We start from the raw sequence: 13008 nt of genomic DNA, 5'->3' as shown, positions 1-13008 counted from the left end.
GATGGTTCCCAGCTCAACACTTGCTCCACTAACAGTTGACAATAACAGAGGAAGTCGTTGCTCCTTTAAGCAAAAACATCTGCTGTTCGTTACACACACCAAAGCATGCTCACATCCATCAGCCACTCGCAAAAGCTAAACTGTAAAATGGTAAATGGGTAATCTATGGAAATGCAGTGTGTCTTGAGTCTTGCCCTATACTTTGTTATAGTGAAAGGTTTACTCGGACGCCTGGGAATGTATACAAAGGTGACAGAGAAATGTGTGGTTAAATGTCAGGCTGCAAATCGCTAGATAGATGACAGGACAAAGAGGATGATTTATGTAGTAACAATAATTACATAAGTTTCTAAATTACAGAGGGAAAAAAATATGATCTTATTCATATGGAAAATGGTTAAGTGTTAGACACAATCCCAAAAAAACATTTAAAATTGAGATTAAAAAAAAAAACAACAACTATGTAACAGACATATGGGTGAAATGACAAGAAATGTAACTAAACTCTACAGTGCCTTCTCCCTTCCATTAACACATTTCCTAGCTACCATTATGAAAGCTTTAGCCAAATGATTGCTCCATTGTTAGAAAGAAAGTTCTCATTCCTTGTGTTTACTGTTAACTTGCTTGCTACCGCCTAACATTCACAGCTCCCTCGTCAACCATATCAGTGGTGTTTAATTAAAGGCTTTGGGAAATCCCAAGAACCTTATCATCTGGATGTGTTGATATTACTAGCCGAGTTGGGTTGGGTCTGCCAGGAGGTGATGATGGGACTATTTATATTGCGACAACCGTCCTGTCCCGACAGGCAGGCTAAAGACAATGCATTAAACGGGAAGTTGAGTCATCACATTTGGAAAACTGTTAATGATTTAAATAGGAATTTAAAGAGCATACGACAGGAGAAAAAAAGTCTTAAATGGCATTATTATGTGAATTAGAATCATATTTTGAGACAATTCGACTATATACAACAATTTAGCAAAGCAGAGATGACGAAAAATTAGTCTTTTAATCTGCCGGTTAGCCACGCCTACCATTATAGGGCTTTAGCGTCCCCAACAGGTGGATGACGTCAGCGGTAGACTGGGCTCATCGGTTTTACTATTCAGCCCATTGAGGGGGAATTATTCAGAACGAGGAAAACGCGACGAAGAGAGCCGCACAATGTCATTGTTTCAGTCTCTCTACTACAATATTTTTACAGGATATTCTTTTTATCCAAGTATTTTTCCCCAATAGCTATATAAATGGCTTGAGAAGGACCAGTCAGCCCGGGGGAACTATACACAACGAGGAAAACGCGACGATTCTTTTTATCCAAGTATTTTCCCCAATTGCTAAATAAATGGCATGGTCATGACAAATAACAGTCTTGTGCTAAATGGAATATGAAATAATAAAAATGCATTTATTCAGGACGACATGGCAAAATTACTCCATAATGGTCAAAACTGTCGACTTCACCTTTACTGTCGCACCTCCCGAACGATTTTTTATGACACCTAAATCGGACATATGTCATTTCCCTTCCCCGGCCTCGGAGAATGTAAACAAACCAAAAGGCGTGACAGCTAGCTGACATGCTAACCCGAACCGAGTGATGTTTCAAAGTCTTCGAAGCGGAATATCACACATAACTAGCCTCAATTGTTTGACATGACGACTGGGTTGTTGATTGTCTTTGCGGATCGGCAAACCGCCCGGCGGAGAGCAATTTACAGTTCGTTCCCCGGAGGAGGGTGGCTGCAGTTGTTGTGCAGCTAACGTGCTGCTAATGTGCACGAGGAAAGCTTTTTACATGCCTATCAATGATCAAACGTAAGTAGTCCTTTATTTAAAGAAAGTTTGTAGTGTTTACTTTGTAATCGCTGTATTCACATTTGACATAATACAAAACAAGATGTTTACTCACTTCCTCGTAAGTCCAATGGTCCCACAGTAAATATCCACGGTGAATGGGAACCTTTTGAAACTCCAAAAAGGCGCATACGCCTCTCCCTCATACAGAAAGATTTTTCTGCAGCCGTTTGGCTGGCGCGATGCGAAAAATAAACGTATTAATCCGCAAAATCAGCTGAATCCTTCGTCCTCATACACAACAGTACGCTGTATAGTGAAGAGGACGTCTTCCACCGTACACGCCACAGCGCCCTCCTCCTCAATGCGAGAGCGAAGCCGGAAGTCACTCATTTTAATGGCACGGTATTCAAAAAACTAAATAAATATAGCGATTGCTTCCACACACATCCAAGCAGTCCATATCATTCAGGAGCATAAAATACCGCGTGTATTATGAAATAAACATGCTTTTTCGTGTCGCATGCATTTTAAGAAAAGCACTTAAATAACTTTCAGTTAAATAATATAATTAATAATAAAGTTGCAATACACTCAATACATGAACAGTTTATATGTATATGGCGGAAAATACAGACAAGACTGAAAAAGCATTTCTGTTCTTGCACTCTTCTTTAAAATAAACTGCTGTATTTTAAGCCAAAAGAACTGTTGTGTTCGATAAAACAATAGGTCTATATGCTGGCGCATAAAGCCCCCAAACTATTTTTGATGTGTCCGTTTTACCCTGGAAACCCCTGTTTACAGACGTCGCGCAACCGCTTTTGTTTCAACCCAGCCAAAAAAAGAAGGTAATTAATGATTTTTATTAAAGATGTCCGCCGATATGGGCAAAAAAATGCGGATCGGTATCGGATCGGCAGACACGGAAAAATTCCGATCCAGACTTCCGATCCAGTTTTTTTTGAAAATCCGGTCCGATATACATAATCCATTCCAGTTTTTGCTTCGGTTTCCCTAAAATCCGGTCCGCATTTTAAGGCACACCTTCAACACACTACATTACCGTCTCCCAATTTACCGAGAGACTTTATCTGTAAAAATGTCAGCTGTGTGGGATCATTTCACCTTAAAGAACGACAAAGATGAAGAGGCAGAGTGCAACATATGCCACAATAAAGTCAAGCGTGGTGGTAAAGCTATAAGAAGTTTTACTACAACCAACCTAATCAAGCATTTAGCGACATACACATGCATTGAAAACTAGGTGCGTTAGTAAACAGTCGCCATCTTAAAGCAGGAGACTTCCCTTGTAGGCTGTTGTAGTGAACCTTCCAAGCGAACCTAATGAACTTTTTATCTAAAATACTCCTTGTTCTGCCCTTCATTTCGCGATGTACATTTTTCGTTCCTGCTTTTATTTTGACAGCCGTCCGACAGGAAAGAAGTAGCGCGGCGGCCATGTTTGTAGTCGTTTCGTCAGTCCGCCGTTTGACGAGAGCTGGGCAGCATTGTTTACTGTGCTCACGCTATCCTAAACTTGTCGTGTTGTTTGCGCCTTCGAAGGCATCGTCTGTAAGTACAACATTTTCTATATATAGTATTTAGCGATTTATGTGCCATATTTGGAGCGTTTTAACCACATTGTAAACTTTGGCACCTGCTGCATGCTTCATTTGCATATTAGAATATTGAGAGGCATTGTATGGGAATTGGCTTCGTATATATTTGACATATATAGCATATGGATAGTCAAACCTGTCAATCATTTTCGTTCTGTACATTCTATTTCTTTTAGTTTCACCTGGGTTCATTTTTGGATGTGACAGTGCAGCTAAATAAAAGCACCTGGAGCTTGGATGCTACTTCCTGACTCCCACGTTCATTTTTGAATGGAGTTTGGCTTGCTGCGAACTTGTGTCCGCTTACACACACAAGGGGAGCAGTATACTTCTAAATTGGCAAAATCTTGACTTGAATCTCTATCTTCAAAACAGTTTTAAAACTTTCACATGTCAATAGTAGACAGAAGGGAAATTATGGAATAATGGGAACAATTTTAACAACTTAAACAGTTGATTCGCAAAATTAAATTAATTGAATGTGGTTCAAAGCTGCTGATACAGAATGGGGACTGGAGTATTTTATTTACTGTTTTAAAATGTAAACTTAATACTGAAATAGTTGTTTATTTAAACCTGAGAGGCTTTTTTTATACAATTTTTGTAACTAATGCACGAAACATTAAAAGCATCTAATAGCTTGGGGGGTTTGTGGGATTTTCCACTGACAGTTTACAATATTTGCACGTTTTACTGACTGACTATGCCATTTCTGTTTGTCATTTATAATGTTTTGTGTTTGTCACTGAATAAACAGGTCAGTTTCTTGTTGCCAACCATTGTGTGTTATTCACCTAATTCAGCTGGCTAGTTGTTATCAAGAGTACTAAAACCCTTTTCAACATGAGTCTGACAACTAAGTAAGGAGGCTAAATAACTTTAAACTTTAATACATGCTCAGATAGGCCGGTATCGGCCAGTACCGGTATCGGATCGGAAGTGCAAAACAATATCGGTATCGGATCGGAAGTGCAAAAACCTGGATCGGGACATCCCTAATATTTATTATTCAAAATGTCTGTCATTTTTAGCTTAGAATCATTAATTGATGTCTAATGTTAAAAAAAAAAAAAAAAAAAAAAAGACTGAAAAAATTATTCACTTGCATATTTTAAACTTTTAAACAAATTACGTCACAATGAAAAAAAAAAAAGCTGTCTGTAAATAAGTCACGGATAACTACATCATAACTATGGCTTAATTTTATTTATTTTTTTGTTACTGTTGCATTTTCCCCCATATGTTAGATGATAAATAATTGACCCAAACAAAAAAAAAAAGTTTAAAAGGTTAAATATATGAAAAAGAAAATCTCGACCACTCCTTGATGTCTGCGATTCCTGCATCGCGACCTTGTTATATTACCATGTTTTACCCATAAAATCCCCCCAAAATCCGGCTGTGGCCATTCACAACTGTGTCTTGACACCCGATGATACATGCTACATGGAGTTTTGGGATCGAAACAAGGTGAGTACGTGATAATATCTAGTTAAAATCATGGCGTCTTTAATTATGCTCTCGTGTACTCTCACCTCCAGTTAGGGTCTTGCTGTTTAAAAAAAAATTTTTTTTTCAATGCCCTCCTGTTCAAAAATTTTCTTCCCCCAGAAAATTGAGGCTTTAAGCTTTCCAATGATGTATCACGCATGCACATAGGACAATTTTGAAATTTGGCCAAATTGGGGGTCTCAGAGCGGAACTTCAAGTCACCTGAGTGTTTTCTGCCATATACTTATCTTTCAATTTGCTAATGTTTTGAAAAATAAAAATCCTATTCAATGGAAAAAAGTATTTTTTAAAAACCAAGATATCTCATTGTAACACATTTTAGAGCTGTAATCGCAATTCTATGATACCATGAAACCATGATATTTTGGGTTAAGGTTATCATACAGTCAGAATCTCATACCAGCACATACCTACCTTTGCGTGTCATCCCACTGCCCCACCCAAATTGAATATCATCAACAAAATAGCTAATTGAGCAAAATCATGTTACTGAGCACGATAGGATACATTCTGATTAACAAGGCAGCAAGGTCTTATGGCGCGACTTAAAATTTTCTGCCAACAGGAATTATAGGTCTTTTATAGTACGTATTATCCTTTGTATGCTGAATTTGTTTTTTGCTTGTTTTTTTTAAATATGAAGTGAAAATGCTTCAAAAAAACTATTCATAAATCAATTTTTCGTGCACTGAAGCTTGCGTATCTCGAGGTACTACTGTATTTCGGTTTTGTTTAATCATTGGAGTATTCTGAATTGCCACATTTGTTTGTGTGTACGTAAACAGACCTGTAGTAGGGTCCCATGAATGTAATTGTGTTGGATTTGGGGTCCTGGGTCCTGCGGAAGTGCTTGAAGCAAAGAGTGTACAGTTGATGGAACACGGGTGACGAGTACAAAAGGAACTAAGGCTTGTGCTGCCATCTCTCTGGTCCGATACTCTGCTGAACGGCCACATCTGCAGGACACAAAAACATAACAGTTAGGGTTAGAAACATTTTGGAAACTGTAAATAAACACGATAATAAACACCTGAATGTTTTTTGTGTGGCATCCTGCTTTTGCAAAATTAAGCCGGCCTCACAGAGTTGTTCGGTTACATTTATATAACTAAGCATCAACTGCTCAGAGAAGATCAAGTTTTCATTTCCTTCTGATGGTTTGTTGTTCTGTATGTTTGCCTCAATGAAGGATAACACAAATTGTTTCAGGTCAGATGTTGGGATTTATCCAATGAAAACACACAAAATATTTTGTGTCAGACTGGCGTTGGTGGGGGGGTGTACTCCAAAAAGTTTTTCTATCTATTTGAACATCGGTATTTCATGTGAGACATACATTTTCCAGTTTTGAAATATGACAAACAATTTATTTCATTACGACAGCTGGCTGCTATTTTTACACAAAAGTTGTTATACAACATCTATGTCTTTACTTTCCAACTTTCTCACTCACTTTCTTTTCACACTTCATGAGCAAAAACGCTCTCAAGCCACCTAATGAAACACTAGGCAGCCTTAAAAAAATTACTTTTGGCCCCCAAAAATGCCTTTTTTTCCAAAAGGTAACCTCCAATGTGGGGAAATGGCTCCCCAGAAAACCATGCAGTAAAGGAGATTGCCGATAGAGCAGTTTACATTTAAGTCAATGGAAAAACATTCATTCCAGCATCAGATTAGCTGCAGCAAACACACAAAGCGAGGAGCAACATAAGCTGACATAGACGCTGTCAGGAAGTCAAAAGCGGTGAACTTCAGCAAGCATATTTACTATAGTCCAAAGCGACTTTTCCAATTTCAAGGCGTAGGTGAGATTATAATAGCCGTGTAAAGAGTTTTACTAGTTTTGAGGAGAAAGTAAATGTTTTTTTTTTCCTATTTGTGAACTACATTCCCACACAAACGCACATTGAGATATCACTTAGCTTAGCAAAGCGAGTTGTGAGAGCCATTTTTCGAGTGTCCCAGAATTCGCCAAACATACAATAAAAAAAAATAATAAAACAATCGGAATTTATGTGTATCCGTCCGCCAAAAAAGCCTCTGCTATTGGATGCGTTGTCGACGTCAGCACGGCAGCGCTGTGAAAATAGAGCAACGTTCTATTTTGGGCCCCGCCCCTCGTCAAAACCGACCGCAACCACTCTTTTTTGCCAAGAGGCCCCTTCCCACATACACAATGAATGGGTTGCCACCAGTGTTGTTAATACGCTGTTATTATTTTCAGTAGTGAGTAATCTAATTAATTACTTTTCTTATCTTTGCATCGCCGTTACCGTTACTGAGGGGTGCGTTGGTGCGTTACTGCAATTTGGTTGAATGACACACGTGTTATCTGAGAGACACGGAGAGAGCAAAGCGGGAGTGGGGAAGAGGGAAGGGAGTTGTGACGCCGTTGCAACCGAGATGCTAGGTGGCTCCAATAATACCTGACCGAAGCCGACAGCCTACAAACTACGCCCACATGATGCTACGGTAGATATAACATGTATATAGAACTAGATGCGAAATTACAGACTCAGCGGCGTTAGCACATTACAAAGAACTAGATGCGAAATGACAGACTCGCCGGCATTGGTAAACAGCCGCCATCTTAAAGCAGTAGACTTCTCAGGAAAGCTCTGTTGAAGCAACCCTTCCGAGCGAACCTAATTAACTTTTTATCTAAAATGCAAAATCTTGACCTGAATCTATGAAACAGTTTTACAACTTTCAAAGACAGAAGGGAACTAATGCAATAACGGAAGCAATTTTAACAACTTTAGCTAAATGACATCCAAACATAGCAAAGGTTACAATCTAGTTATCATAATACAGTATCATAATATATAAGTCTAGGGTAAAAAATTAGGCTAGGGCCTATTGTCCCAAAAACCCTTTGAACTTCACGTAGTGTGACCTATGTTTATTTGGGGGGGAATGAGGGGGAAAAAAACAGTTCAATTCAATCAGTTAATATAAACATGTTTGATGTGAAAGACGTTATAGAATGGATCATGTATGACGTTTAAAGCATGAAATGTAACTCCAGTTACTTTGCCAAGTAACCAATTACTCTTACATTGCGGTAACTGAGTTACTAACTCAATTACTTTTTGGGAGATGTAATTTGTAACAGTAATTAATTACTTTTTTAAAGTATGATTAACAACACTGGTGGCCTCGCACCCTTTGACACCGGGCTGCCGCTAGTGTGAAACGGCCTTAAGCTGTTTAAAGCCCAATATAAAATTTGAATTTTGTCTGTGTAGTAACACCAAAGCTTCATGACAATCGTATAAAATACTATGAGTCGGGAGTACCTACGACAAATCGTATGGTTTGTGCTAACAACATCAGTACATTTTGTGTAGGAATAAAATCCGGATTGAAAACATGATTTTTAGTGCTGCAACGATTAATCGATTACCTCGAGTAATTCGATTTGAAAAAAGCTTTGAATCAAATTTTGCTGCTCTGAGTATTTATTTAAATAGAGTGGCATTGTAATGGTTTGTTTTGAAAGTGTTTGTATTTAGTTTGATTTATTTGGGTGAATACACTGCCCTCTAGTGGCAAGAGTGTATCTCATTTAACATTGCTGAATCCAGCTGCTCCCTGTTAAGACCACCATAAGGTAAATTTTTCTTTGAGCTTATATGTTGTTTTAATGCATAGGTGTCAAACCAATTCCACAAAGGGCCAAGTGGGTGCTGGATTTTGTTCCAAACCAATACTGCGCAAACAGTTTAACCAATGAATTTTCTGTTGAAAAAAGCAGCACCTGACAAAGTTGAACTAATTACACATGTAAGAGATCAGATTTGTCAAAAGGTGTCCTCTTCATTGCTTGGAAAGAAAACCTGCACCCACGTGGCCCTTTATGGAATGAGTTTGACACCAGTGTTTTAATGCATTCGTAATTTAGATTATAGGTATATTAAGCAGTTTTTTGTGGGTGTTTGAACTATTTGTTAAGAGCATTGTAAAAAAAAAGTTAGCATTTTATAGCACTCATGCTAGCGGACTTTTGCTATGCAAATTAGCCAATTATTCTGTTGTTGTACTTAGATCCCCATTTATTATTTTTTATACCGTTTGAGGCTAAGGTCAGGTATTTTAATTTATTTTCAAATGAAAGTGCAATTCTGCATATGTGAAGAAACACTCGGGAATTTTATTTAGTATTCACATTTAATGTTCTTTTGAAAGTGCAATCTTAACAAGCCTTTGTTTAACATCTCCTAAAATTTATTCTGCAACGCGTTAAATAGATTAATCGACTACTATAATAATCGATGCAGCCCTAATGAATTGAAACCTTGGTTGACTTATATGTGCATATCATTTTGATTTTAATTGTTTACAATTTGGGGTGAGATTTGCTTTCCTTTTCAAAAAATTTTTTTTTTAAATCATGCATTATATTAACAGATTAATATGGAAAAAAGTTGCGGAGTAGAATGTTGGTAAAGGCTTTGACAACCATTTCAGCTACTCATGTAGCCCCCTTGGAAAATTTACCTCGCCACCTCTGCTTTAAAAGTACATATACACACACACAAAAAAAATGACAAACAGAAGAACTTTGATCATTCCTTATTGTGCTCCCGACCCCTCACCATGTGAGCCTCATATGTTAACTATCTTTTGTAATCCGTCCCAATGTAACACTTGTGAAAGGAAATGACTGTTTGGGATTGGGTAATTTTAGCAACAGAGCTTTGCCCGGTGGGGTCAATATGAAGGCTGTTGACTGGCATGGGTGAGTCTCATCTGGGCTTCATTTGAAAGAAAACTAGTCAAATGGTTTCCTGTGCTGAAACTTCAGCATGTTGTAGGGTAAACAAGCTCAAGCACCCAAGTGTGTCACTGGGGAATGAACACAAGTTAGGAAGTGGAGTGGTGACTCATTTCAAATTAAAGGGCTCCATTTGGCCATTCAGACAAAATGTAGATCCCTGAAAGTGATACTATTACACAAAAACAAAAACAGCCTGTCAGCCTCTAAGTATTTTCTTTCCTAAAATAGAAACCAGTAAAATAAAACAGAAATTCTTCAGTGTTTACAAGCTAACATGAACAGTGCAGTATCTGTAACCTTGTCGATCAAATGAACAATTTAAATTAACGGATACGTCATTATTTTCATTGGTGAAAAACAAAGGTTTCGGATTTTTATTTTTTAACTATTACTACTTCAGGGATTTTGATTTTATTACTATTACTACCGTAATTCAGGGTGCTACAATTCGTTTATTGAACGATGATCGCGGTATTGACGACGATCACGGTTATCACGATTATCAGCATTGTCGATGCATCGTACATTGCTAATTAATAAAGTAGCCAAACAAATTTATGTCCATTATTTATTAAAATATCCTAATGATTCAACAGGAACGATGGAAACATGCCAATACAACAAAAAGCTGACCTTAAACTGCTTTTTGTTTTTTGTCTTTAACAAGAAAGTGCGAAATCATTAACCAATTTAAAGGCAGTACTTATTTCTCAACATGCCTATACAAAACAAGATGCTCTTTTGCACAAGAAGGTGCAAAAACATTAGCTGTTTCAAAAGACATTACTTATTTCTCTCAACAATACAGTAACATTTACACAGGTGGAATGAATTCTACATTTTCTGGAAACAAAGTGTCTTTAGAAATAAGGCTTCTTTTCACCAATATAATTTATTTTCACAGATTTCTGTACTATTTTGCATGTTTGTAGTGTTACCGCTGTACTTAATTCTGGTTTTACACGTTCTGCATCTGGAATTACTTTTGTACACCACCAAACAACGAACAACTTGACATGAAAATACAAGTCACTAATTAGCATAGCGCTCGGTGCTAACAGGTAACATCTAAAAAACAACAGCAATAAAGGCTAAACAGTACAATAGGGTTCATGTACTCACCTCTGATAGACGGACACGGGACTTAGCAAAAAGCTAGTGACTTTTTCCAATTAACACGACTAGAACCTACGGCTGGACAACTGTAAGAGAAGGAGGAACGAACTATCTCTCTTCCCCTCTCGCTCTAAAAAATAACTTAAGCACAGAAGGGCGACCGCCGGGTCCCTGCCTGTCTTATACACAAATTTATTTTCCAGTGTTTTGAAAAAGGAGAAAATCTCTCACTCAGTAACCGGCAGGATCCACCATAACGTTGTACGTGGGTCCGTTAAAGGTGTCCGGGTGGCAGACGTAGTTTGAATATTATTGAATCGTAATCGAATCGTCATGTGTCGAATCGCGATGCATCTAATAATCGATTTTTTGGCACTCCCTTTTTACTCACGTGTGGAAGAGCTTCCTGCGCTAAAATAAAAGCATGCATACAAAACAAAAGTCAACATTATTTAAAAGAAGAAGAAAAAAAAACGACTGGAGATAAAATGCAGACGAGATTCCGGTGTTGTAAAGTCGAAATCTAAGTCGGGTACGTCATAACCCAATGACTACTTGTACTGTGATATTTAGAATACAGTAATTAATTCCAGAGTCCAAACAGTGACCATCTTAAACCTTCACGAGTTACATAGGAAATGTTTTATGTTAGATTTTCAAATGAATTATGGCTTGCCAAATTAATCTATAGCTTGGCTCAGTCCTCCTTGTTCTTGAAGAACACAAATAGACTCAACTGTGTGCCAGTTACAGAATATCCAAGTCAAGTCCTTTATTCACAGTAATTTAGTTAGTAAATATCAACTCTGCCTGCGAACTTCTAATCAAGCATACAATCATGGCAACAAAACGGAAAGTAATAACCGACAAAAAGTAAAAGTATTAAAGTGAGTGCGATAAGAAAAAACAAGATTCTGGGGGGGGGGAGATAATCAAGTTCCACCTTTACAGTACATTGTAAGGGCATTACAGAGCCCTCTGAACAGAAATGACAAATGTGAGGGGAGTATAGTAAAAGCAAAAAGGGAGGAGAGATGTCTGGACTGGTACAATAAATTTTGGAACTCTATGGCTTCGCTATTAAAACCAGAAACTGAGGGAGATGGAAAAACAAATTGTTGAAGATAAGACATTTGTTAGCAGTCATTCAGTATTAAATAAAAAAAATGAAAAATAAAAAATAAAAAAAAAACGAGAGCCCTTCAGATCCCCCAAAAATTAATCTTAAACTACGTATTATACTTTTTGATGTAGCCATTATTGTTCTCCATATAGAGATGATACGTAGGGACGTTCCCGGACCCGATCACGTCATTTTCAGAGGATTGAAACCATTGACTGCTATAGACGTCCAATCCATTTTGACAGGGAGGGCCAGGGGTCGCGTTTTCGTCGTTGACCGTTTTTTTAAAACAGTGACGGAAAAAACTGAAGTCCATCCGTCATTTTGACAGGTTGCATGCAATTCACACCCCAGACCACAGGATGGCGAGTGAGCATATTAATTAGCTATTGTCTCTCTTGATGCATGACGTCGTTGGCCTTACTCGGAAAAATGTCCGAACGAGCATTCAGGTGTAGCAAACACGGAAACGTTAGGAAGCTTTGGAGAGCATTGTCTAAGGCTCCGTTTATTCTACAGGTCTTAATGCACAAATCCAATTTTTTCGTGTTTTTTCGACTCGAGTCAGGCATTAACTTGACGGTCTGAACAGGACAAGTCGCATAGAAGTGGACCATTTATAATCCGATCCGGGTCATTTTTGTATGTGGTTCAAATCCGATCTGGGCCACATTTTTCCAGACTGTCGCGGCGGTCTGTACCGTCCAGTGTCCCAAATCCGATTTCAGCTGTGCGTTATTAGCGCCTAGCTTGCAGTGAACACGGCTTTTGGGGAAGGGCCGGGCTTGACAACAGTCATAAAAAAATAAAAATGGGTTAAGGATAAGCATGACAATGATCGCTTTTCTCTCTGCTCTATGTGAGCTATATTTCAACATTTCCTACACGGCCGAGAGTCGGGAGAGGGGGCTGGCTGCAGCCCGTCTTAAGAGTCGGGGCAAACTGCCCGTATATGTGTGTGACATGCACGGACAGTGCGTGCATGCTATCGATCAATATAAACTGTGAATATAAGCCTAAACGGGGATTATTTATGTCTGTTATTTGTCTCC

At 38.3% G+C, this 13008-nt stretch overlaps 1 protein-coding gene across 1 annotated transcript in view; it reads right to left on the bottom strand.

Annotated features, from left to right (window-relative positions):
- thada (THADA armadillo repeat containing) overlaps positions 1 to 13008 on the bottom strand; it is a 167672-nt gene that overhangs the window by 70505 nt on the left and 84159 nt on the right. Inside the window, exon 29 of the mRNA XM_057847681.1 lies at positions 5725 to 5893. Coding sequence (XP_057703664.1) covers positions 5725 to 5893 — 169 coding nt within the window. The remainder of the gene's footprint in view (positions 1 to 5724; positions 5894 to 13008) is intronic.

This window comes from Corythoichthys intestinalis, chromosome 10 (genome assembly GCF_030265065.1).
Source record: "Corythoichthys intestinalis isolate RoL2023-P3 chromosome 10, ASM3026506v1, whole genome shotgun sequence".
NCBI lineage: Eukaryota > Metazoa > Chordata > Actinopteri > Syngnathiformes > Syngnathidae > Corythoichthys > Corythoichthys intestinalis.
This window is presented reverse-complemented; position numbering and strand designations above follow the sequence as displayed.